This window comes from Bombus terrestris, chromosome 7 (genome assembly GCF_910591885.1).
Source record: "Bombus terrestris chromosome 7, iyBomTerr1.2, whole genome shotgun sequence".
Classification (NCBI taxonomy): Eukaryota; Metazoa; Arthropoda; class Insecta; order Hymenoptera; family Apidae; genus Bombus; species Bombus terrestris.
This window is the reverse complement of record NC_063275.1, coordinates 2,354,210-2,380,645: the sequence shown is the minus strand read 5'-3', so window position 1 is coordinate 2,380,645 and position 26,436 is coordinate 2,354,210. Positions and strand designations below refer to the sequence as shown.

General features: G+C 51.3%; 1 protein-coding gene across 2 annotated transcripts in view; it reads left to right on the top strand.

Annotated features, from left to right (window-relative positions):
- The window catches only part of LOC100645196 (protein bric-a-brac 1), a 222,409-nt gene that overhangs the window by 46,241 nt on the left and 149,732 nt on the right, over window positions 1-26,436 (top strand). The window contains exon 4 of one of the 2 annotated variants that reach the window (XM_012309773.3): window positions 7,752-9,151. In XM_012309773.3, the coding sequence (XP_012165163.1) occupies window positions 8,177-9,151 (975 nt within the window). In that variant the 5' untranslated portion in view covers window positions 7,752-8,176. Of the gene's footprint in view, window positions 1-6,753; window positions 9,152-26,436 lie in introns of those variants that run through there. The other variant, XM_048407338.1, reaches the window with a different exon arrangement.

Here is a 26,436-nt window from a genome sequence, read left to right as displayed (position 1 = left end):
AGTATTTTTCGTCGTATTAACCTCGCACGGTTTGCTTGTTTCTTAGCGACGCGCGAGTCATCGTCCGTTGCCTCCGTTGCATCGCAGGCGCGCGAAAGTGGAAATCTGTTCTCCGCGCGGTGAGGAGATATTGGCTTGGCAAGTAAGTGATCGCGGATTTTGTCATTAGACGGTATCGGCAAAATCCGCAATCATTTAGTTGCCACGGCGATATAAGACGGAGAAAAAACGAAGCGACGGAGAAGCAGCGCGAATAGAAGAGACGGCCGAGCGATCGGAAATAAGCGATACGATCGGGCTTTCAAGCTTTCTTGTAGCGCGTTTCACCCCGACGCGGGGATGACAGCCGCTGAATAATAGAAGCAGCCACGTCGAGGTTAGATATTCTTACGATCACCGAGAACCCTTCTCTTCCGGCGATACACAGCTAAATCGTTAATAATTCAGTCTTTGGCTCGAGCATTATCCCTGTTTCCGATTGCATACAACTATATACGATATTTGTGTAGCGAGCCGTGCGTCCACGACGAAACTCCTCCGCTCGTCGCAATGCTTTTCCACCGAAACATCGATCGTCATCTTTCACTCGGCGATCTTCACTCGGCGATCGTACGTCGTCGCGTTTCTCTCTGTTCATTGCGCGTTCTTAAGCGTTACAGCATCGCGAGAAAAGCGGAAACCGGGTAAGAAACTGGAAACATCAACAGCGAGTTCGCTTCGATCCGCGTAAGATTCGTTCGAGTTGCGCTCGCCGGCCGAGCGGGTTAACGAGATCGACAGACATTTTAAAAGGACGGAACACCGCTGTCGAGTGGCGGCCGCCTTCAATTATTCAGGCGCAATTAACACGTCAATAGGTCCGTCGCACCTGGCTGCCGGTGCCGTGTTGCGCCAAATGCGTGAGCGTGTACGTGCGTTGGTGAAATGGTAGCCCGCACTTATCTCTTTTCCACCTTTCCTTCGTTCTTTCGGTTTCTCGAGCAGGACGAGTCGCGCGCCAACATCCGTCAGTCGATGATCGTCGAATGCACGGTGCAAAGTAAACCGGAAGGAAAGCCAGAGAAATTGGCATTTCGGCGAATTCACGCGCAACGATTTGGTATTAACGCGGTTTGTATCTGGAACGAACAGGCAAAGCGCGAGAGGAAAGGTCGGCTGGTTGGACAGCGCGAAAGTGTACTTGTATCGATAGCTGTGTGTAGCCGTTTGGCTATGTACGCGTACCTAACGAACGTAGACGCGTAGGTATAGTGGATCGGTACAGGTATAGAGAATGGCGCAAGGGAAGGGAACGAGGAGAGAAGTGAGACGGGGGATGAAATGCGGGGTCGCAAGTCGGTATTGTCGTCGGTTACAAATCAAATACCCGATATCATTGTTTGGTACAAGCCAGCCACCCGACCACCCACCCACTCCCCTTTTATACCACCCCTTTCTGCAACGTTAACCTCGCCCACAACCTGTATGCCCTGCCGCGACTACGACTAATAACTGCTGGTAGAACGCGTTGTCTCTCGCCCAATTATCGCCCAGGTATCGTTCTCTTGCTTCTTACGTGCGTCGTTCGCGTCGTCCACGCGCTCCTTTTTTCTCTCCCATCGTAGTGCAAAGTATTTTTCTGCCGCCTGCAACTTGCCGCTTCGTATTAACGAAACGTGCTTCGCTTTTAACATTTCCACTGCCACGCTGAAATCACGTGTTTCGATGAGAAGGCCACCGGAGTATTTTTATTATTCAAAGCAGATAATGGCAGAATAATAATAAATTGACGACGCAAGACAATATTCTTCCCTAATGGACCGTTCATCTCGTCGGCGGTCACGGGTGACCGCCGTGGCGTATTGGTAACGGTTGATAGCGACATATTGTAAGAAGGCTTCGTTTATTTCAACGAACCATTCGCATTCGTTGCTTCGTCGTAAGCAAAACTTGCAGAATATATTGTCGAAACGCGTAGAAGATATTAGTGGACAGTATCATGATTGTTTTTATGATTTCGACGAAACATTCGGCTGAAATGGTACAGGTCCGGAAAGAAAATTATGTTTCCGACGAAGCAATGGTACTGGTAGATTACGACAGAGGAAAATGTGCTGTAGGTTTATCATATATCATGATTGCATATTCTGCACCACATAGAAGAACCCTCGAGTGGTATATAAAATTAGCTTCAGAGTTATCGTTAAATACGTCAATTTCAAACGCGATGATACTCTATAAACAAACAAGAAAAACAAAAATCGAGGTATCAGATTTTAGAATGGCACCCGCAACGCACCTTGCACAGTGCCGTTCACCAGAGCCGTCAAATCTACTTATTCGACAAAGATCGCGACGCGAAACGCGGAAGAAAGAAGGGCAAGCGTACCTGGCGCGAAAATTTTGCAGAGAATGCTATAAGAAAAATGTTAAACAGTTAGGATGAAAAATTGCTAAGAATCGGACCAAAGAGGTGACCACCTATCGTCCGGATCGTATCGATGAGCCACGTTTATGTTTAAAGCGTTTCGACACAGTGCACCGTTAGTTGCAACATTTGTTCTCATTTTTTTTTTATCGATGTTCTAATAAAAACGTTTAATCGTTCAACGGGGCACTTCCATTTATCGGTTATATTCGAAATGCCCCAACTGTCAATTTGCATTCAATTTTTACAATTGTAAAAAGTTGAAGCGTTCCGGTCACCAGTGACCAACGTGGCAGTCAAAGTGTTAATACGACGATCGCAGGAGACGTACGCAGAAGCGAGTAGAAGCAGAAACGTAGCAACTTGCGAGAAGAACCGCGTCGCGTCGAATCGAAAAATGGTTCGCCGTGTCTGCGATCTTTGCGAACGACGTTGAATCTGCGCAAAGTATCGATATGGCGAGAGACCAGGCGCGAAACGCTCGAGAAGACACACGACGGAGGCAGTTTTCTAAAGAAAACGGAGCTTCTAGGAAATTTCGAAACGCCAATCGCGCAACCTTAACTCGCTGAGATTTTCGTATGGAGGAGAAAAGCTTTCGTTGGAGGAAGAAGCCAGCGACGGTCGAATGTAGCTAAATCAACGACATCGCGATCTTAATCGTAGAAACGAGAAAGGGTAGCTAATCGGTTGATTAATTACAGCTTAGTCGTCGAGCGTACAACTAGGCTTGCGAAGAGCCGAAATATCCAAGCGTTGGGATGGTTTTCTAGTCTCGCGAAGAGGAAGAGATGGAGAGAGAGAGAGAGGCGCGAAGAGAGAAGAGATGGTGTGTGAGTGGTACGGGGGAATAAAGAGGGTGGTGAAAGTAAAAGGCAAGAGCGAGAACGAGAGGAAAATGAAAAGGGTAGGAGGAAAAGGAGGCGAGACTCGGCTAGGCACCGCAACGGTAGGCGATTAATGATTCAGGGGCAGAATTTCGCAATGCTAAAATATTAAGCACATAACTCTTTCTCTCTCTGTTTCTCTTCTTCCGTTAACTGGTCTTCTTCTCCTTCTGTCATTTCCCCCTTGCCGGTTCTTCCTGTGCACCCGTCCCCTTCGTCAACCACCCCTCCTCCATCTTTCTCTTCGTTATTACCCTCGTACTCGCTTCTCTGTCTATCCGTCGCGTCGTTGCCTACCTTCTCGCGTTCCGTCTGCCTCTTTCTTCCTCGTTTGTCTACGGCTGAATGTGTACGCACGGTCCTTTCACGTTGCACGTGCGTACACGCTCGCACACGCACGACCACTCGTTCGCTCGCACGCTTAGCCACACGGTAGTAGCATCATCAATATTTCTCTTTGCTCACAGTTCTTGTACAATACGTACAAGGCTGCTGCTGCCGTCCCTGTAATTCCGCGAGAAACGACCAGAGACCTACCGAGCGACTATTATCTACCCTGCAAATGGCTAACTTCGAGTCACCCTGTATGCAGCGCCACTCGCCCCGATCTTTTCCACGGAAAAACTCGCCACATACTTGCTGCTTTTTCGCGTCAAACGCCATTGCAGATCGAACGCGATCGCGTTCTTGTTCCGCCGACGGTGGAGAGGATCGCGGCAGCCGAGCGAAAAGGTGGAAAAGGTGGAAAGGCGGTGGAAAAGGATCGCGCGAATGATTTTACGCGGCGCGGCGTGAGGCCCTGGCGAGGTAACGGGGAATGAAACCGCGGAAATCCCAACACCGATACTTTACGGGTTTATTTCGTAGTACGCCGCGGCCTGGCTCACCCGTTTCCGCTCGTTTTTTTCATCTCGTATTTTTTCATAACTGGCCTGCGAGAGTGCGTGTTGCCGTCGCGAAAGTACTGTCGGCTGTTGCGAATCGCGCGATCCCGTCTCTCCCAAGGCCGCCGTCCGGTTTTCCCGAAGATTCGCAAGTTGGCGAACGACGCACGATGGCCAATCTCCGGCCGATGTTCCCCATCGACAGGAAACCGTGTCGAACGATTCGAGTTTTCTTCGCTGGCGTCTCTCGCGCTCTTCCAGTCGAAATTTTTCCATTCCGCCGGAACGTAGGCCGTTAGTATACCGTTTGCAGTTAAACAATATTACGTAGTAAAATTTATGGCTGTGCCCCCTTGCCGTAGCCACCCTTCGCACACCCTTACAATCCTCTCTCTCTCTCTCTTTCTCTCTCGGTTTGCGCGGCTGAAAGTATCAACGATATGAGAAATACGAGCGTTATAGCCGCTGCTACCCCTGCGTTACCAGCCTACGATGATCCACGGCTTAACGGATACTACCCTAAACCAGCTCGTTCCCTTTTGTTTTTTCGAAAATCTCCGCTCGTTCGAATGGCTTCGTCGTTTCCTACCGAATATCTCGTTCTCATCCGGCGAATTTCAGCGTCGTCCATCTCGTCTTTCTCGGCGAGTCCTCGTTGACAATTGATCGACCGGTCGTCGACGATTAGCCGCGTGTTCGTCGCTGGCGCAAAAGGAAGCTACGACGAAGTAACGCGTATTTACGCTTTTATCGCCACGCAATCCCGCGGCATAACCGTAAAAGTCGAACGATATTCTTCTCTGGCAATGCGGCGAGTATCGTTGTTCGCGAGGCGCGTTTACGCTTTTAATATCGCGGTCGTACTCGAGCGATCGACAGCACGATGCCGGGCGAAAGTAGCGGCGGAAAATTGTCTTTCTAGAAGCTAGGACCTGGTATCGAAGTTATTAGCGGCGAGTCGAAGGTTCGTACGAATAGGAGACGGAAAATTGGTCGTTAAAGGCGGGTTGAACGAATACGGAAGAAGAAATTGCGTAGCGATCGGGCGATTTTCAGGAGGAAAGTAAGGGCAGAGACGAGATAGTCCCAAAATTCGCGTTAATAGCCATTTAGGAGTGTCTGGTGGAGTCGGAGGGACAGACGCGAACCGTCTCTTTGTACCCTTCTAATTTCATTAGAGCGGCCATCTCTCCTTTCTACCGACGAACCGTAACTCCGTTATCGGGAAGCAGGACTCGCTAAATACGACCGTTAATATTTTTGCTTGTCTCGAGGAAATGCCAGGTTTCGTCGCGTCCTTGTCGTTAAATAATCATCTGCTCTGTCGCGATCCAATTAGCCGGTTAGCAAGCGTGCACCGATCGAGAGGCCGGCGTATTCTCTTTCCTCCGTATTCTTCCACGCGTCGTTGTCGGTTTTTCGTCATCCACGAAATCCACGTGAAACATTCGAATCCGTTTCGTTCGCTCGACACGGAAACTCGCAACGAAGCGTTTGCCGCGACCGCGAAATGTTGGGCGAGAAAGCGACGCGATAGAATTTTGCAACGTCTTGACCGCGCGATCCACTCGTTTAAGTCTCAGAGGATGTCGGGGGTGAAACGCGCGATCGCCGCAGCTCAGGACCGCGACCCTTCGTCGTGCGCGTTGCCGGCGCCAAAGACGAAGCACAGAGAGTCTGACGTGTGGGAAAAAGCGAGGATCGGTAGCGGCACACGCCATCGACGCGAACGTCCACGTCGCGATCGACATGGAGCGCGCGACACGGCGAAAGGAAGAAGAGAGAAGAGGATTGGCTATCGGGGGGAAGAAGGAGAATGCGGGAAGAGAGAAGGACACGGTAGGACCGCGAGAACGGGCGCGAACGCGAACCGGAACGGGAACGCGAGCCACGGCGTCGACGGCGGCGGCGGCGGCGGCGGCGGTGGTAGCGGCAGAGGCAGCGATAGCGATAGCGACCACCACCACCAGCGGCATCGGTGCGGCGTGACCTCCTCTCGTCGTCATCGGTGGATCGGAGTTTCGGGAGGCCGATCGGCGGCGGCGGCGGTGGGCCTCCTCTCCGATCTGCCGCGGCAGAATTTCTCTTCTTCTCGGCGAGAGAAGCGAGAGGCCGCTCGCGCGAGGAAGAAAGAAGGAGAGGCGGTATGAGGCGGTCTCCGGGGGCGGCGCCTGTCGGCGCGTCCGATCGGAAGGTGAGCCTCCCGATTGGCCGATGCGACGGCGGAGCGAGGGGAACGCGAGGACGCGCGAGCTACGTTGCTTCCTCCACCCGCACCCGTTCTCTTCGCGGTCTCGACGCGGTCTCCGTCGCACCGCGTCACCGTTTCGCTCGCGCCGACGCCGCCTTCCTTCTTCGTCGCTCGCCAGCCGCTCCACTCGATGGTTCTTTGTTTCGCCGGTGGTCGTCCCTGTCGCTCCGACCAGCCGCCTTGGCCGTTCTCTTTTCGCCCTCGTCTCTCTCTCTCTCTCTCTCTCTGTCGCACCCACGCGCCACTCTCCCCGTGGCTGCCGCGCGTCTCGCGTCTCTCGTCCATCGTCTCTCGCCCCTCGAGCCTCGAGTCGGCGCTGGCACCGCTGCAAACACACGGTATCGGCGCTCGGCCGCCTCACGGACCTCTCTACTGCCGTTCGAACGAACCGTCGCCGCCGCGAGTCTCTCAGTTGCGACGCGCTCGTCACGGGGTGCAGATCGTGGGCGCTTCGTCGTGTCGCTCCATCGGTCCTCGCAACGCGCGCGGCCACGCATTATCGCGCGTACACGTTTTTCCCTCCCCGTTTCAACAGAGAGAGAAAGAGAGAGAAAGAGTCATCGTGATCGAGCTCGAGGCTGCCGAGTGCTTCTTCGTCGATTGTTTTCAGTGCTTTCTGGTGTGTACTCGGTGAGACTTGATAGAAAATATAAAGTACGCGAAACCGGTGCTTGGAATCGCAACGTTGCTGCGTACTCTTCTTGTCATCGCGATCTTCCGGCCGTGACATCGACGATCTGTCAGCCGAAATACAAAGGACAGCCGCGTGCTACCGTACACCGTCGATAAAGGGGAGGAAAGTGGACACTCGGAACGAAGTAAACGCGAGAAACGTTAAGCGGAGTTTGTTGGGTGGCGCGCGCGCGCGGGAACTCGTTACGGTCACCCTGTTTTCGAAAGTCGCGCGCGTGCACGCGCGCGCTGGCGCACGCCAGCCGTTTCTTCGATTCGAGTCGACGCGACGCGACGCGTAAATCTTTGGTCCGTAGAGTTCCGCAACGATGCGTTCGATGGATCGCGTTCGAACGTAGCGACGCGCGATCCATTCCGATTGTCCGTGATCGCGATCGAGAAACGCGGTGGAAAGAGGAGAAGAAAGAGAGAGAGAGAGAGAGAGAAAAAGAGTGAGAGAGTGAGGAAAACGGAGAAGACTGTGAAACGAATCGAAAGGAAAACGGCGATGTTCGATCGGGAGATCCTCGGCAGAAAGATCGCGGCGGCCGCGCACGTTTGACGTACAGACGCGTGCGTTCCCACGAGAAAAACAGGCGCGTGGTTCGCGCGTAATTTTGCGCGCGTGCTTGTGTACGTGTGTGTTCCAGATGCGGTCTAGCTGTTGATTCGTTCGCGACCACCGATCGGTAAAAGCATCGACGAACAGAGTTTCGTTGATCGAAAAACGGAGCAAAGAGTCGCGAAGGGCGTAGAGGAGCGCGCCAAAAGTTGCGAAGAGGAGGCGGAGGAGGAGGAGGAGGAGGAGGAAGAAGAAGAAGAGGAAGAAGAAGAAGAAGAAGAGGAAGAAGAGGAGACGGAGAAGGAAGCGACAGTGGCGAAGAAAGAAGAGGTGGAGAAGAACGAGCACGAGAGCGAGAACGAAGAGGAGGAGGTGGAGGAGGTGGAGGAGGTGGCGGTGGTGGAGGACGCGGTGCAGGCGGAGGAGAAAAAGGTGGAGAAAGGGGAGGAGGAGAGGAACGGAAACGGAAGAGGAAACGATCGAGACGCTACGACCAGATCCTTCGTGGAAAACATGACACAGCAAAGCGGCGCTGGGTCGCCCCAGCAATTTTGCCTCAGGTGGAACAACTACCAGACGAATCTGACCAACGTGTTCGATCAGCTGCTACAGAGCGAGAGCTTCGTCGACGTGACGTTGGCCTGCGACGGACACAGCGTGAAAGCTCACAAGATGGTGCTATCCGCCTGCAGCCCGTACTTTCAGGCGCTTTTCTTCGACAATCCTTGCCAACATCCGATCGTCATCATGAAGGACATCAAATGGCCGGAATTGAAGGCCGCCGTAGAGTTCATGTACAAAGGAGAGATAAACGTGTCGCAAGAGCAAATCGGGCCGCTGTTGAAGGTCGCGGAGAGTCTCAAGATCCGCGGCTTGGCCGACGTAAACAACGAGCAAGAGCTGACGTCGAGATCGAGCTTGGAGGAAGCGGCGAACGCGGCAGCGATGCACAGAAAGAAACGACGTCGGACGTCGGACGAGAGATCGCCGCCGCCGGCCTGCAGCCCTGACCGGGTCGCCTCCGGAAGCATCCCCGATGATCAAGATCCGAGCCAAGGCGGCGGAGGCGTGATCGTACCACCTGACATTCACGGCATGTTGCCCAGCAGCTCGACTCCGCGATCCCTCGGATCTCCCGGAACTCCCAACGTCTCTGTCACGCCGCAGATCAACCTCCAGGAACTTCCGGTATCGCTGCCCCTGCCGCCACCGCCACCGCCGCCCCCTCAGCCCGGCCAGCAGAGCTCGCACTCGATATCCGCTCACCACGTGCCTGGCCACGTGACTTCCGGTCCCCACGCCTCCGTCAACCACCTGACCGTACACGGCCAACAGCTCTCCGTTCAGCAGCAACAACAGCAACAGCAACAACAGCAGCAGCAACAACAACAGCAACACCATCAGCAAGGCGCTGCCGGTCAACCGACTCCTGGGGACGATCTCGAGATAAAGCCTGGCATCGCCGAGATGATTCGCGAGGAGGAAAGGGTGAGTGAACACGATTTTTCCGCTATTTTTTCCTTTCCTACCGTTTCCTCGTCTTTCGCGACGTAACGCGTCCACGACGCGTCGACACGACGACGTTCGACTATCGCGAACACCGTGTTCTTCACAACGATCGTTTACGTTCGCGTACAGTCGAATCGCATCGAACGCGAGCGCGCGAAAATTCGACGCACACGAACGTCCACAACGGGCATTTTGTGGAGCGCGATCGAATCGTTTTATCGACGCTCGATCGGAACGTTGCAGGGGACGCGCGATATTCCGCGCGAATCTTCGAAACGAGGGCTGACAGAGGGACCAGGGAAAAAATCGATGGGACGTGAAAGCGTTTTTGAAAGTTGTTAATTAGGTTTTGCCACGTTAACGAGATTCGCGGCGGTCGCCGCTTTAGCGGCGAAGTTTCCCGACTGTCGGCACGCGTGGCATTCCAGCGAATTCGCGAGAAACCACTTTGGAAAAACGACAATCGGCGAATTTGCCGACCGAACAAAGTGCCGAGGAAAAGGCGTCGTGTTTATAATTGGAGGACGTTGGTCCGCAGAGTTTCGACGGACCAACAGCTACACAGCGAAGAATCGCGCAGGTTAGGGTCGACGAAGCTGCCAATTACGAACGGCCGAATATTTTTACCGGAAACGTCGTCTAACGGGAAGACCGAGCCTTTGCCGGAGAGGTCCAATTACCCGGCGATCGGCTTCGACAGTGTGCACTAATTGAGAGTATCAATGAACGTCAATGAGCATAGTCAATATTTGGACGCGGAGCATTCGACCGTTTTGTAACGTTCTTTTTGTTAAAACGAATGACAAATATTGACTACGCGCTCGTTCGCGCATACGTGACACACACCGGGTATCGACTGTTCTCGTTAATTACATCGGGACGACGGTGTCTCCTGCATTATTTATCGTTCGCCACCGGCGCAAGTTATTAAACGAACAGCTAGTGGCCGCGCTTCGTTTCGCCACTCGTCCGTGTCGTCTACCCTGCCACGCGCTTCCAACGTTCAGGTCCGCGTTCCACCACCTTTCGCAAACTTCCACGATCATGAAATCGCTCGTCTCCATCGATCTTTGCCAACCATACGACCTCAACCTCCTATCGATGTAACGCGCTAACGCGTTCACTGCCACGACACTCGTATTCGGGTGACAGCAAAGTTTCCGGGTGGCGCTTATTTGACTACTCGCGAAGGATCGTCGTAGGAATTTGAAAAGATATCCCGGAGGAAATAACGAAACTATTGAATTGTTACGAAAGTAATACGAAAATGGTTTATCGAGAAACTTATTTAGAATGTAAAACTTTCAAGCATTCTATACATAGCTGAGATTGGTCGAGACAATTTGGACAATAAGTTGTTGTTTTCCTTAAATTCTCTCGTGTCTCTGTTCGGTCCATTCGACGTCTTTTATTTGCATAACGTAGTTTGCACGCGCGTCTAACGCTTCTTCCGGAATCGTTTTTCCCAACGGCGATATTGTGCTGACTCCGTGGAAGACAAGGATTTTTTGTATTCTCAGGCAAACCTAATAATTTTGCAGCTAATGATTCTCTAAATATTCTAATATTTATATCCTTCCTTGTTGCAATTTTGTAAACCGTCAAAGCGTTTACAACAGGAATTGCCAGAAGGAGTTGAATGCCAAGTTTTCCGTACCATTTGATTCCCTTTCTAATTGTGGTGGCATAAGAAACCATTTGGTCGGAATAATCTATACCACACTTTCCTTCGTTATATTCAGCAACAGCTAGTGGTTTCAACGTTGCAGATGTCTGTTGGCTCGGAGAAACAGCGCGAATGCTGCGATTTCTTTTCTACTTGGTACCACGATGGCAGCGCGTTTTGTCGATGAAATTCTCACATCCCGTGTATCTCTCCGTTTGAGTACGACAATCCGGTTATCATCTTCTTTGGACACCGTCTCGTCTTTACTTAGTTTGCAACGAAGAATATCTTTTGGAAGGAATTTGTTACTCCCAAGTGTTCCCACTACGTGTGTCTCGCGGTTTAGTCATAATATCGCTAATTCATAGCTCGTGTAAAAATGATCAATGTATAATGTTCGTCCTTGGTATAAAAGTTTCTCTGCAAGCTGTAGACGTACATCGTGTGCCAATGCTGTTTCTCTAACACCGTCAGCTGATCTACCGGAATAAATTTTCATTGCCCATGTATATGCCGTGCTTGTGCATAATTTGAATAATTTGATCGCGTATTTGTGTGCTTTATTTGCTATATATTGTTTGAAGATGAGTCTTTCGCGCCATGGAATCAACGTTTCGTCGATAACAACGCGTTCTCGAGGCGTGAATATTTTTTCATACTTGCTTTTCAGCTTGTCGAAAATTTTGAGCGACTCGCATTACTAAAATATCGATGGGGGGAGTACCAATCAGAGAACGCTTGGTACTGCGGCACGCGTGGCCCGAAAGAGATTTCATTGAAAACACGTGTGGCAGTGAACGTGTTAAACAGATTTTTACCTCCTTCGACGACGAACAAATAAATCGGAATATCGTAAAAGCAAGAAGTTAGAATTGGTAGTGTACGAAAGTCGTAAGAAGCAACGATTTGTCGATCGATTGGCGAGAAAATACAGACGGATCGATGATAGAGAGAAGGAAAAAAAATAGTCGGTAAATTTCGACGGAGATTCGTGGTTTGTCGAGCACAGCGGAAAATTGAGGCCGAGTATTATTTTTCTATCGTGGCTATACGTATATCGGTGTGGTGACGCAATCGGCTATGTATAATGGCTATAACATTCCGCGGAATTCCATTATGTTAACGCAACCACGTTCCAATTCTCCGGGCATGCCTGCTCGTATCGTAATACGCTAGTGTATCGCGACTGTTTCGCGATACCGGCGCGAAGCCTCTCCGATTAAAATGCCTAATTGATGCGGGTTCGCCTAATAGGAGATGCGTGCGTTTGCAACAAGAGCGCGCGGCCTGCGTGAAAATCCGTCCAAGGGTCGTTCACGACCGACCATGGAAAATTACGCGCGATAAAACCAACACCTGCTTACCTTCTCCTCCAGTTCTCGTACGTACGAACGATCTGCGTGGTTGTGTATGGGCGAGCGCGCTCGTGTCTGCACTTGCCTTGCCAACCAACGATGTATATAACATGGTGAAAAATACTCCCTGGCGAGAAGCGCGCCACTCAAGGATGGATTATTAAAGATTTAGTCGCCGCAAAGGATCGTTCTCAGCGTTGCAGCTGGATTTCCTTCGGATTAAGAGCTTTAATGAAACGAAATTTAAATATAAATTGTCTTTTAACTCTGGCCGATCGGTTGGAAATTCGCCGGCGGCAGCGTGCGCGTACCGCACCGCGATACGAGGCAATCCGATCTTTCGTTGGAATTTCGCTAGACGATCGTTCGAGCCGAGTTATCGCTTACCGCGGCAAGAAGCACGGAACGCGTGGCAACGGGCGGCAGAAACGCGTACACGACGTCGAAAAGCAGCGAACTACGATCACGCGGTCGGTGAAGGCTGAAAAGTCGGGCTGGAAAAAATTTAATCTTTGCTCGCGTTATCCTTTTTGGCAATAACCGCTTCGCCCCTCCTCTTTCTGCTCGCGTCGTCCGTTGCACGCAATTCGTAAGAGAGAGTTAGACCGATCGCTGTCGCGTCGAGAGACGGAGAGACGCACGGACGGATAGGCGAAGAGAACGGCGGAAAGAGAGGACGAGGGAGAAGATGGGTGGGGAAAAAAAAGTGGCAGAACGGTAAATCGTGAATCGTGAATCGTGTAGTAACCGGGCAAGCGCCATTCATCCTGATACGCAACGGATGCGACTACATATTTCCTTCGTTCCGTTTAAATTAGTGTTTTTGCCGTACGGTCTTGATTGTGTTTTCGCGGGCGTGCGGCGCGCGCTGCGACAACGTCCGCGTCTACCTTCGCAGCGGACACCGTCTACGCGCGTACACGTGTACGCACGCGTATCGATTCCGCGTTGATGAACGCGTAACGGCCTAGCTAAGCGATATATCAGGAGCGTCATTTCGACGGGCAGAGAGTGGCGCGCGATACGAGCCGCGGCAAAATTGAAAAGTTTGATGTATTAAAATGCGACCCCTTCTTCGAAACGTGGAGAAAAAAAGCCGCACCATCCCCGACGCGCGTTCACCGTCTGCGCTCTCGCCTACTCGATTACGCCGCCCGTCAAAAAGTGATCGAGAGTTTTCGTCTATCGCCGCTTTCATCTTAAGTCGCCCCTTTCGCTGTCCGTCCAATTCCAAAGCCGACGCGCGTCCTGTCCGTAAAATCGAACACGCGTCCTACGAAACTCCCGTTCAGGTACTTTGGTTCGCCTTTTCTCGATACCGGCGCCCACCAACTTCTTCGCGATACGGAAATTCCACGATGGTCCTGTCCTCGCTAGCTTCTGGCGATGGCGATTGGCAGGCGACTGCGCGCGTTCGCCGGAGCAAAGCGGCAACGATGAACCTGAAGAAATTGGTAGGTACCTGTGCGTGACCAACGGTTATAATTTCGTCGTACGATCTCGACGGAAGGAAGAAAGGGGCGAGGCCGATGAAGGGAAACCGGGACGCAGTCGAACAGACTGGAAACTCGGACCAGTCGAAATAGACAGAGTCGAAGCGTAGTAGCCGACTCGACTCGTCGTCGGTTCTGTGTTACGTAGCATCCATCCGCACACACTGTTTTATAATAAGGGACGGTATAATGCTATGTGTTTGAAATATTTCAAAAATTGCCTTCCTAGGAAACTCTCGGTATAATGGCAATACTTGGAACGTAATCTCAGGCTAACCGAACCGCATACACTTAACGTTGCTGTTTCTTCCCCTCGTTGCTGCCTTCTCGCTTAGCTCCGTTGCTCGGTCAATCGGTTTTCCCTCTCGTTTCGTTCCCCTACGTTTCGCCAAATCGACGACGTCGTCCGAAACCGTTGAGTTTCTGCGAATTCTCAAGATGTTTGTCGGCAGTTTTTGATAAATATCGGCTTGGCAACTAAGTGATTGCGGATTCTGTCATTAGGCGGTACCGACAAAATCCGCAATCACTTAGTTGCCAACTAAATAGCTCGCGAGACTACGATCCGAGCACCTGTTCAATTCACCGAATTGACTTAATTTGCTTGCTGAAAGATGGATCCTTTGATAGGACGATCAAAGCGAGGTTAAGCGAGAGGCAAAACGCGGACGTAAAGCAACGTCGAAGCGCGTAATCGCCAGCGATGTGAGGGAAACCGAGGTAAAAGATTCAGCCGCGACGCCTGTCCGCGGCTGCCAACCGCAAGCTGCAAATTCTCCTGAGAAGTTTCGCGTAATAACAAGGTGGAACGTTAAACACGGCGCAAGAACGGACGGTTTATCTGGACATAAAAATCGTCGGAAGAAGCTCGCGATTAATTTTTTACCGCGCCGCGTATGGACGTCTTCCCGTCGTCCTACTGGAAACTTGGCGCGACGTCTGACGATTCGAACGATTGCCGATTCCGAGGCGAGAGCAATTCGTCGGAGAACGGAAAGGGGCGCAGCTTTGCGGTTGTTAGCCAGCGGCGATAAGCGTCGGAGGAAAGGGTGAGCAAGTAGACCGGACCCGAATGGGCGGAGGGGTCGAAAGGGAGGGTAGAAACGAACGTTTCCATTTTGAAAATGCGACGCAGGATGGATCTGGTGGCGCTATGTACGGCAGGCGACAGCTCCGACGAAGCCGCGGTAAATCAGAAATTATCTTGCGTCGCGTCCGAGTTGCGCGCTGCCTTTTCCCATCGAAACGCGCATAAATATACGAAGCGGCGGGCGACGAGGAAACACTGGAAACAGAGGAGAACCAGTGCGAGAAAGAAAGAGAGAGAGAGAAAGGGATGCGTCCCGCGCATCGTGCATCGTGCATCCTGGTTCACCGTGCATCGCGCGTCGGGCATCAGCGACGTATAGCGCGATGTATACCGCGCACCGTGCACCGTGCACCGCCCTATGCCCCGTACGATATTCGTATCGTCCACTATACATCGTACGCGATACACGATACACGACGCACGATGCACGGTGCACGATACACGATACACGACACACGATACAGCCGCAACGCGGTCCGACCGAAGCAGCGTCGACTGCGACGGAGGCGCGCGTCCCTAGCCGACGCGTGTGCGTGTGTGTTGAGCGGCATGCGCGCGCGAATCTCCGCTCCGGCCCGCAGATATATTAATACGTAGACTGTACGTCGCGGTACGCGTGACTTGATGGACGGATGACCGGACCATTCCGCAGATTGCTTCGCTCCCGATTCCGACCGGAAGCAGATTTATAACCTCTCGTCGTTATCTGCCGCGCAACGCCACTCGGGCCCGGACATTCTGGCTCCTCCGCTTCCGCTCGATCATCGATCGATCGTGTCTCGTCTTTGCGAGACCTTTTTTCTTGCATTTTTTACTCGCCGGCCCGTGGCAAACGTTTTTCGACGCTTTTGTAGCGACATTTGATACCAACTAGGATCGGACGACGGTAGCGCAGTGGTTAGCGCCTTAGGTTACAAACGTTCAGGACCCGGGTTCGAATCCCGACGACTTGTAATTCCGATTTTTCTTTCCACGGCATCTAATTAGGAAGAAAAGCAGTAGTACCTTGCAGCAGCTATAGCTATCATCTACATCAGCAGAGTAGGTGTAGCACTATCACCACAATTACTATACCACTAACACTACTACACAAACTCGCTTTTAAGTTTTACTCGGCGGCGAATCGAAAGGAGAGAAACGGCGGGCAAGACAGGCAGGCGCGAGGATACGCAGAGGGGAAACTGGTGGCGTCTCGCGAAAGAACGGACGGAAACGGTGGTGGACGAGGGCGAGAGGGAGAGAGAGAGAGAGAGAGAGTAGAGTAGTGGGTCTTTCGATTTGAATCGAATCGTGGAAATCCAGCCTCCCTCGTTTCGGCCGGTACACATCCCTGAAACGCGACGCGGGCGTCGCGATAAATTAGATTTAATGACTGTCGCAAAAAAGCGCGATATGAAAGTCGAACGCGCGGGACGAACCGATAGAATTAAATTCTAGGATATTCGATTACATTCCCTCTCCCCCTCCCTCTGTCTCTGTCTCTCTCTCTCTGTCTCTCCTCGCCTGTTTCTGTTCGTCCTGCTCTCTTCGCGTCCCGTTCGTCTCCTATCCTCCTCTCTAGCCAATAAAACGATCGCTGTTCGTTGCTGCACATCCGAGTTTTCAGCGGCGTCGACGTGCAACCGAAAAAAACCCTCGATCGCGTATAATAGGCACGCGCGACCTATAGAAATAAGACACGCGGCGATGACGCCCGTTTAATTCTGACACGAAAGCCGAGCGACGTTTCGTCGAGTTTTCCTCCCTCTTCTGCCGGCGTCGCGCATCCTACCGCTTGTTTTACGCTTCAATGCCTCGAACGTTGAATCGCCGAGCAGCGTTTAAATCCGCTCCCTCGAAACTCGCTACGCTTACGCGTCGATTCCACCACCGGTGTACTCGGATTGCCGCAGCCTACGCTTTCTCCTCTTTTCTTTCCTCTTTCCCTTTGTCGTTCCGTCTTTTTGTTTCTTGTATTTTCACCTGCCGTTGTCTTTATTTTCTTCGTTCGTCCTTTCGAGTCTAACAGAAGCAACGACAGGCTGGAAAATTCGGCTAAACACCGACGTATTCCGCTTGCCAACGTACGTTTATACGAAGCAACAGCAGAGACGTTCGATCGTGCTTTTGCTCTTGCGAATCGATCAAAGGAGTTTGGAGAAACGCGCGTGAATCTCTTACGCGCGTATATTTGTACATATTACATAGGAGCTGGCTGAGTCACGCGCTCAAATTTGTTTGTCGGAACGGCGTGGCGAGTCGGTTAATGCCGAGCGTTACACTAATAGGAGGTAGAATATAATCTCATTTACGTCGATGACTCACGTCGCGATACTTGCAGCGAATATGATTCATTCGATCCGATTTGTACGATCGCCGCTCCCTCGTTGCTCCAACGCAACTCCGGTTCCATGCGAAAGATATTTAGGCAGATTGGCTGCACCGGTCGTTCACCGATTTTCTCAAATAACCGTGAATTTCCTTGAAACGATGATCCGACAGAGATCCACACTGGAATTACCGATAGTTGACACGAAGCTATTTCGACCAAAAGCAGTCAAAATGGTTTTCAAAAAATACGTAATAATAGAATATTTTGGTATTTTTAAGCCAGCTGGCACCATCATCCCTAAACGAGGGTTCACGCGTTTATAAAATTGCAGAACCAGTCGTTTCCACTGCTGTGGCGATCTAGCGATCGAATTTTCCTGACAACCGATATCGTCGTATTAAATGATACGCAATGAAAATTGTAAAAACGTGTGGGAAGTTGTAGAAAACGAGGAAGCTGGTTAACAGATTGCAGGACCCTTTTACACTTTGACTAGTATAAGTAGCCTTGATACAAAATTGTTTTCAGTTTGAATACACAGAAAACAAAATAAAATTCATCGTATTATTCTTTTAGTTATCGTTGCGAAAGTAAAAGAGAATATAACACGAAGTGGGAATTTTGAAATGAAATTGTAACACCGGTAAATTCGTGGTATTTCTAGCCTTGGCATCTAGCGATCTAGCGATCGATCGGGAATTTTCCTGACAACCGATATAGTCGTATTAAATGATACTCAGCAAAAATTGTAAAAACATGTGGGAAGTTGTAGAAAACGAGGAAACTGGTTAATCGGGGTTCGATAAACAGATTGCAGGACCCTTTTACACTTCGACAAATATCGGTCATTTGGTATAAGTAGCCTCGAGACAAAAGAAAATTCGTCGTATTATTCTTTTAGTAATCGTTGCGCAAGTCATTGTCATTGCGGGAAAAGGTATAACACGAAGTAGGAATATCATAATAAAATGGAAAAACCGGTCAATTTGACTGATGTGGTAGCTTTAGTGTTAAGCGGATACTCGTCTGTACAAGCGATCGATTTTCGAAAGTCGAGCGAATATAACGAAGGACATTGAGACGGTTAGAAGGAAGCGTTTAACAGCGATGGAAGTTTCTTGGCGGAAGCTAGATTAGTGGAGTTGCAAGAAAATAGCGGGTCGAGATAAAAGCGAATCGGTCCCGAGAAACCCATTGTCTCGCACCTCGTTTCGTATTCCTATCCGGCCGTTAAAAATTCCACGTTGCATTGTACCGTTGAGATTGCGTCTCGAAGGAGAAAACCGCGCGTCGATCGTCGACATCCGTCGAGCAGTCGGCCGACCCTTTCGACTTTTCGCACCTGTCGCTCTGCTTTTCGACGATCGAAATTTCGCGCCGTCTTGCACGACGAAAGCGCGGAACCGGTGCAGCGTAAACGAAACCACGTAATGCTCCGTGTCTGTCGCGTATATCGGCTAGAACTGTAGAGATGGCGGCCCATTGTCTGGACTACAAATTAATCCGGCGATCGATACGTAGCAACGTCTTGGCCGGGTACACGCGGTGTGGTGACTCGCGGAAACAAAGTCGATAGAATGGCCGTGCAGTGCTGTGCTATGGTATGCGGCGTGACGTGACGCCACGCGCTATGTTGCGCGATACAACGAGCTACGGAATCGGTTGGCCGCGAGCAAGCCTACGCTCGATCGAAGACGAAAGTCGATAGGGCCGCTTCACCGAACGTGTCCCGTCAACCACTTTCGTCGTCGTTTCTTGCGCGCTCCTCGTCCTTCCGTGCACCTTCAACGTCGATGGAAACACGGTACGGCAAGGTCGAACTCGAAATTCTCTGGAGACGCGATCGGACCGACGCGCGTCGACCTCGTCCTATCCTTCCCCCACCGACTGACTTTCCACGAGAGCCGGTAACCCGTTAGAATATTCAGCTGGAAAATAAAAAAAAAAAAGGTTCCCGGACGATGGAGGGTATTGCATTAACCAAGATTGCTGACGATAAAATGAAAATAATGCGGAATGACGTGCGCGCTGGCGAGGGAGGATGAGAGCGGGCCGAGCCGAGGCTGAACGAGGGGGTGAAAAACGGATAAAGATAAAGTACGAGGCAAAGTAGGTTCGTGAGAGTGTGCCGGCTAGAGAGCCAGGATCATCGGCGTAAGAAAGAGAAGGAAAGCGGTGTAAGAAGGGATGAAGGAAGTGGGCGCGCGAAGAGTCCGCGGTGAAGGAGGGACGACCCGACTGCCACGCTGTTAGCTTGCAGCGTGGTGGTAGAAGTGCAGTAGCTGGGGCGCGAGAAAGAGACGATGTTGGAGGATGAGACGTTGGGTGAGAAACGAGAGCGCGAGGATAGCAGCGGGGCTAGACGAGTCGACTGCAAGGAAGCCGCAAGTGCGACAGCGAGAGACGATGAAAGGGCCGGAGTAGCGGAAAGGCGTGAGGAGATGCTGATAATTGCGCGAAAACTCGTACCGTGCGAACAAACGTTTCTGAAGACGCGTTTTCGATCGCTGCGAGTAAAATCGTCGTCGCTTTATCCATCGGGATTTTGAAAACGCGTTTCGATTTGGCGGCAAAGGTGGTTTATCCTCGACGAATACTCGAAGCGACGAGCCGCAGCGATCATCCGTCCGTTACGTTCACGCGAGACCTCGAACGAAAAGGAAAGGAGCACGTAGGTGGTTGATAGAGACGCTGGCGAAGGTGAGAGGAGATAAGGTGGTCGACGCTGGTCGTAGACAGGAGCTGGGAAAAGTAGACGAGGAGAGAGCGAGAAGAAGCGAAAGAGACACGGGGGTGGCGGATGAGGCTGCAGCGATGACGATGCAGCAGGAGGTTAATGTATTCGGTCGTGGAGCATAAAGCGGTGCTGTGCGGCGTTTACCACGTAGCGCGTAAAACGTGCAAGTACACGTGTAAAACCCACGTACGTACACGGTTGACACGGTCGCGTGGCACGCGTTGGTAAGAAACCAACGGCAGGTAAAGTACTCGCGAGTCTCTGCCGAGAGAAGTTTCGTCTCGCGGATCAATTTCTTTGCCGCCGGACGAAACTGCGCTCGCGGCACAGGGAATTTTTAATATCGCGGATGCGCGACTCACGACCAGAGACAATTAACGGGATTTGGCGTTGGAACGCGTGGCCTGAGCACTGGCAATGGCAATTTAGAAGTTTAATATCGGTGGCATGATTTCTCACCGGCTGATCGATAATCATCGGCTGCGCATCTTTTGTTTCGCGCGGACGGTGACAGCAGCCTGGAGGAACGCGGTCCAGTCCCTCGTTGGTTGGCAAATCGTCCGCGCGCTAGGGAACCGAACGGAATGGTTTCGAGCGGCGAACGAACGCCCACGCGAATTCGGTCCACGAACGGCGCACCGCCGGCTGCACGACGGGTGGCCAATCGGTGAAAAAAACCGGGACTAAAAACAGAGGGCCTCGTACACAGGGGTGGTTCCATAATCCTGCGCCCTGCGACGCGGAGGTGGGGTAAATGCGCGGGTGCGACAGCGCGAATTCCTGCCGCCCCACTCTCGATGCACCTGCACGTGCATCGCATCGACTGCACACACGACTCATTCATCGTCTCCTCCTCCTCCTGTTCCTCCTGCTCCTCCTTCTCCTCCGCCACTCCACCCCATTTTATTCCATCCCATTCCTCCGCCAATCCCTCCCCCTCTCGCTCCTTCCGCCCCCCCGTCCCTGCCCTCTTCTGCCCTGCCCTGTCCTGCGCTACCCGTCCCTCCTCCCCCCTCCGAATGCTTTCCACGGCTCGCCTTACGCCGTTTCGCCTTCTTCCAATCTTTCCTCTTTTTCTTCTTCTTCTTCTTCTTCTTTTTCTTCTTCTTTACCTTCTTGTCCTCTTTCTTATTCTCGCGCTCCTCTCTCCGATATTCTCTCGCTACGTCGTTTCCCCGATCCGATTATACGTAGACGACCGGTGACCGCTGTAGCTCTCAGGGTATCGCGTTTTGCTATTTCATCCCGTTACATGGCATTCGCCGAATGTTTAACGTTCGCCGAACTCTGTTTCTTCGGGTTCGATCGATCGGCCGATTTTTCAGCATGGTCCAACGTTTCCTTTTCAACGGTCGACGTTTGCTTACGCCGAAGATTACGGCCCCTTCGCGAAAGCAGCGGTAGAAAGGGAAAAGGCCGGGCGTAATCGAATTGGAAATCTTTGCTGGTCGTTTTGGAAGCAGCGTGGGAAGCAGCGGCGATACAGGTGGAGCTTTAACCAAGAAAAAGGAGAATCGAGTTAGGAAAGTTGGATTCCGTTAATTTGTAACAGTAGTGGCCATGGATCGTCGATTGCTCGACGACGCACGAGTTGCAGGGAAATCCGAAATTCCTAGCACGAACGGCCGATCCTCGCTGCATTAACGTTTCATCGCGCTCGGTACATACGCCAGGGTGGCACATCGATCGTTACAAAGTTCGGACTCGAGCGTCGAAGAGACGCGTTCATACGCCAGAAAGAGAAAGCGTAGAAGAAGAAGAAGAAGAAGAAGAAGAAGAAGAAGAAGAAGGAAACGGAGAACGTGGAAAAGAGATATGACGCGTCCGTGATAGAAACACACCGACACCGTGTTAGACGGAGACGGTCCGGCGAATCGTCGCGTCGAGACGTACAGTGAAAGAACGAGAGAGAATGGGAGCGGTGAGTGGCACGGACCGGCTGGAGTGTAGAACGGGGGAGGACCGACGGCGACGCTGACGGAGACGGTGAAGACGAAACGAAGACGAAGACGGCGAAGCAAGGAGCGAGAAAGTTGGAAGAAGGTGTGCGAGGGATGGGCAAAGGGAGAGAACGGCAACGAGCAAAAAGAGAAGGCAATGAAAGACACAGAGAGAAAGAAAGACGCGTAGAGTGGGACGAGAGGAGAGTAAGTTGACTTTGCATTATTTAAACGGCGTCCTAGCACGGTAACACGTGTTCTTTTGAAGTCTCGCCCCCTTCAAATATTCAGACTGACGTCACCGCCGTCATATTCTTCGCTCGTGGAAACCCAGCAAAGCATATACGCTTGGAATACGCGCGTTCCTTCCATCGTCTCTTCGCCTTCTCTAGTTTGTCTCGCGTCTCTTCCTTCTCCTTTTCACCACCTTCTTCCTTTTTTTTTCTCTCTCTTTCTCTTTATTTCCCCCTCTTTTTTTCACTCGATCGCGCGCCATCCAGCCAGGCGCCTTCCGATCGTCCAGCTCGTCGTCGCTTTCGCCCTTCCGTCAGAGTAGTCCTGCGAAGAGTCCGTGTTTCCCGCGATCCCATAGCGAAATATGGGCTTCCTCTATGTACGATTTTTCGTTTCTGCTTGCCGTTGGAAACCGATGCTCGTCGGCAGAATCGCGAACAAACGCCAACCGATTGTTTGCTCGTCGCCGGACCACCGGTTGCCGTTTCTCGGACTTGCCGACGCATTCCGGAAAAACTGAACGCGCCTTGGAAATAAATATTATTACCAGGCAGCAACGATAAAAACGATATTGTTTCGCAGACCGAATTATCGCGCACCGGCGAAAGCATTTTACGCGCGCTTTTATGCTCCGTTATTTTTTTCCTTCGGCCGAACGATCGTTCCGAGAATCGTTGACCGCTATGAAAATCGCTACCCTCGTTCCGACAGTTTTTATTCGCCAAGCGTGCCAATCTTCGTCATCGTCTTTTCTCGTTTGCCGCTCCGAATTTTCCAGCATACAGCGCAATGAAATTCCCATCGAAATGTACGCGAAACGAAAGTCGTGTGGTGCGGTCGTTGACATCGGCGCAACTTGACGCAAGGTCCTGCCCTTGAAACTACGGTCGATTTCGAATGTTACGTCCGTTAGGACGCGCGGCGCTAGATTCACGCGACAGGGTTATCGCGCTCGGTTAACGAGCTCGTAATCGCCGTTCTTCCATCGTTTCGTCCATCATCGCTTCCGTCTTCTCCTCTTCCCCTCGTCAACGCCATATCGAACGTTCGCTTCTATCGCCGAAACGGAGTGACACGATGACGAGGGAATTACGTCGCGCGACTTGAGAAAACTCGGATTTTTTATTACTTCCGATCTTACGAACCGACAGCAAGCCGACCCAACGAACGCTCGCTCGTTCTAGCTAAATTGAAAAATGAAAGCGCTTGTCTGCCGCGCTCTTCCACGGAACAATAATAATCGAATGATTTCATGGCGCATTTCAGCACATGTTTGGCTAAGTATAGACTAGGAGTAAAAAAGCTTTTTTTAAAACAGCTTCTCGCTGATCGTCCCGTTTAAACGATAGTTTAGTCGATCGCGAAACCGATAGCAGATAGGATAGTTGGTTGGCACTTTCGTTTTATCGTATTTGATTAGAGCGTGGAAAAGTGCGAACGTTGGTGCGTAAACCGATCGGAAGAAAGGAACTGGCGAACCTCGTAGCTTCGACTTACGTCATGTCCGTACGAAACACGCTGTTTATTATATAACACTGGAGAGCGTTCAACGAACCGCTGAATAGACCATTCAACGCGTTTCTAAGGGACCGTTAAGTTATTCCGCGGATATAATTGACGCCGAAGTCCGCGTGGGACTCTGGCTGCGCACGCTCTCGTAACAAACTGCTTGCAAAACATTTCGTTCAGCGTTTACACGCGTCCTCCGTGCTTGTCGCCTCGGTTTTCTTCCTCCTTTCTTTTCTGTCGCGCGACCATCCCTCGCTCTCTTTCTCGGCGTCGTTTCTTATTCCCTTCCGAGTTTGCCGGCGCGGGGCAACGACTGAAGCCGCGGCTTAAGAAAAGGTAGAGGGCAAAGCGGAAGGGAAAGCAGCGCAGGAGAAAGGAAGACGAAAGAGAGCGCGCGCGCGCGCGCGCTTACAGATGCGACGGTGGAAACTCGGCAAAGAGTGGAGAGTTGAACTAAAAAGAGGCAACTGGGCGATGCTAGAGCGTAATTGAAACTTTGTTTCGCTCGCGACAATGCCGGAAATTGTTCCTACCAGCGATTCGACGAGGGCTCTCCCGTCTTGTTCTCGGATCGCTTACCGTCCGGCCGACCGTTTAAATCGGAGAAGAGCAAGCAACTCACGCCCCCGCGATTCCTACCTTTTTCATTTTTTCCCCTCCCTCTTTGTTTTCCTTTTTCCACTTTTTACGCTTACCACCTGCGATTTCAAACGATTCTCGCCTTGCCGCGAGCTCTCATCGTCTCTGGATACTCCACCGCCAAGAGTTTTTCTCTCTTCTCCTACGTTCCTTCTTGCTCTTCCTTTTCCATCTCTTCCTGCTTCTTCTACATCTTCCGTTTTTCATAATAAACCACGGTTCGGATATCCTGCAGCGGCGCGAACCCAACCGAATAAATTCCACTTCTCCCTCGGGATGGTTTCCTTTCGATGGTTCGAGACTGGGCGCGATTCCCTCGCGCCACGTGGCTTACGCACGATCGGCAAACAAGGGCTTGTTCCGTTTAGTCGTGGCTGATATGATATATGGGAAAGGCGAAGGCAACGTGGTGGGCCGCGTCGAGACGGGGTTGCAGCCACGGCCACGTTGCAAAGGGTCGGGTGTTATCGGCGACGCGCGGCCACTCTCACCACTACGCGCGCCAACTTGTACAAACGCAACGACGTGTCATCTCGAGAGAGGGAAAGAGGCGAGCGAGCGAACGAGGCGGAGAAAGAAAGAAGAAGGGCAAAGTGGCGCTCTCGAGAAGCGCCTGTCTGCCGTAAAGAATGCAGGCAGCTCCTCGTTTGCTTAGCTCGCTAGAAACGGCCGGGACTGCGCTTTCACGAGGAACAGCAAGCAGTGCGAGGCCGCTACCGCGTCAACGAATCGGCGCAGCCGGCCGAAAAACGCTCGGTTCCTGCAAAAACGCCGGCCATCTACCGTCTTCTTAGTCTCGTTTCATCTTGCCTTAACACGTTGGTCGCCGCGTCACCCATATCTGTGTGACGGCTATGCTTCCATGGGAGGATCCCTAATACGCGTGACGCTCTTCTTCTTCCAGTTAATTAAATGTAGGATATGCAACATAAAGATATTAAAAACACATTTTACCATACTTTTTATTAATTCATATTCTGCATAAAATATTACGTTAGTCTATATCGCACGGTATTTTTTAAAACATTCCAAACACATTTCGGGTGATTTTGGCAACTTTGAACAACATGTTTCAGTCTCTTTTACGTTTTTTCTCGCTTCTTCGCGCGCGACAGTTTGACTCTTCTTCTCGTAACATAGGGTGCACATGCTTCTTATAGGCTCACCCTGCTGATTCTTACGAATCTGCAAATGGTGGGACACCTTCTTCGTTTTCTTCCGATGGTCGTCGGGCGCAGTATTTTCTGACGACACATCGGACCATTGGTAAACGAGAATTTGCCGAAATTTTCTTATCTGTATTTCTTTGCTTGTGGCTGTTTGCTGCACGATATGAGCATTTACTATAGTTGTTCCTAAGAGTAAACGCATTGCTAATTTCCGATACCACTTGATGCTCTTCCCTATCGTAGCGACATATGAGACCATCCGGTCACTTCTGTCGATACCATTTTTTCCATTATTCTATACTACTCTCCTCGCTATCAGATATATTTTCACGCCGTCTACTGAACATTCGCAGGATGAAAAAATCACCGATGTGCGTCTCGCAAGAAGCACGCTTCTCGACTAAATGAAAGATCTGAGATGCCTCGGAACGCGATCGGATTTGGCCCCCGCAGTAAGCTTAGCCGAATTACGCCGCGCGACCAACGCGTTAAATACCTCGCCTGGCAACACTTTCGTGCCATCTTCTCGCGTTATTTCCATCCTAACGATGCCACCTAATTGCAGTTTCGTCGCGCCGCGAAAACAAAGGGTTTCGCGTAGAGGGGCAGGCGAAACTCGACCGGAGGTCGATATCGTTCGACTTTTCGCTTCGCGTTACGGACTCTCGAGAACGCGAATCCAGGGAGTTCGCCGACATCGATCGAACGAGGGTTGCCGTTATACGTGTGTGCCTATGTAAGCACTGAACACGGTGCTGTCCACAATCAAGACGTTTCCAACGACGCGACCACTCGCTCTCCTTCCACTGTTCTCGTTATTATCATTATTATTATTATTATTTGCGTAAATCTTTTGATAGGAAAACGAGAGAAAAGAAATAAAAAAAGATACAGAGCAATATACGTGAAAGTTAAAGTACACGTTCCATGGAGCGTCTCTCAGAAGAATTGGCCAGACGAATAGACGTCACGGCGAATAGGCAATTCGATTTAACGCGGTTAAAACACTTTGACCGCCACGCCGAAATCACACGTTTCGCTCAGCACGCCACGCTGTTTTAACGCAAGATTTGTTCTTCCTTCAAAGTGTCTTCTATTTATCGATTATACCTGAAAATGCC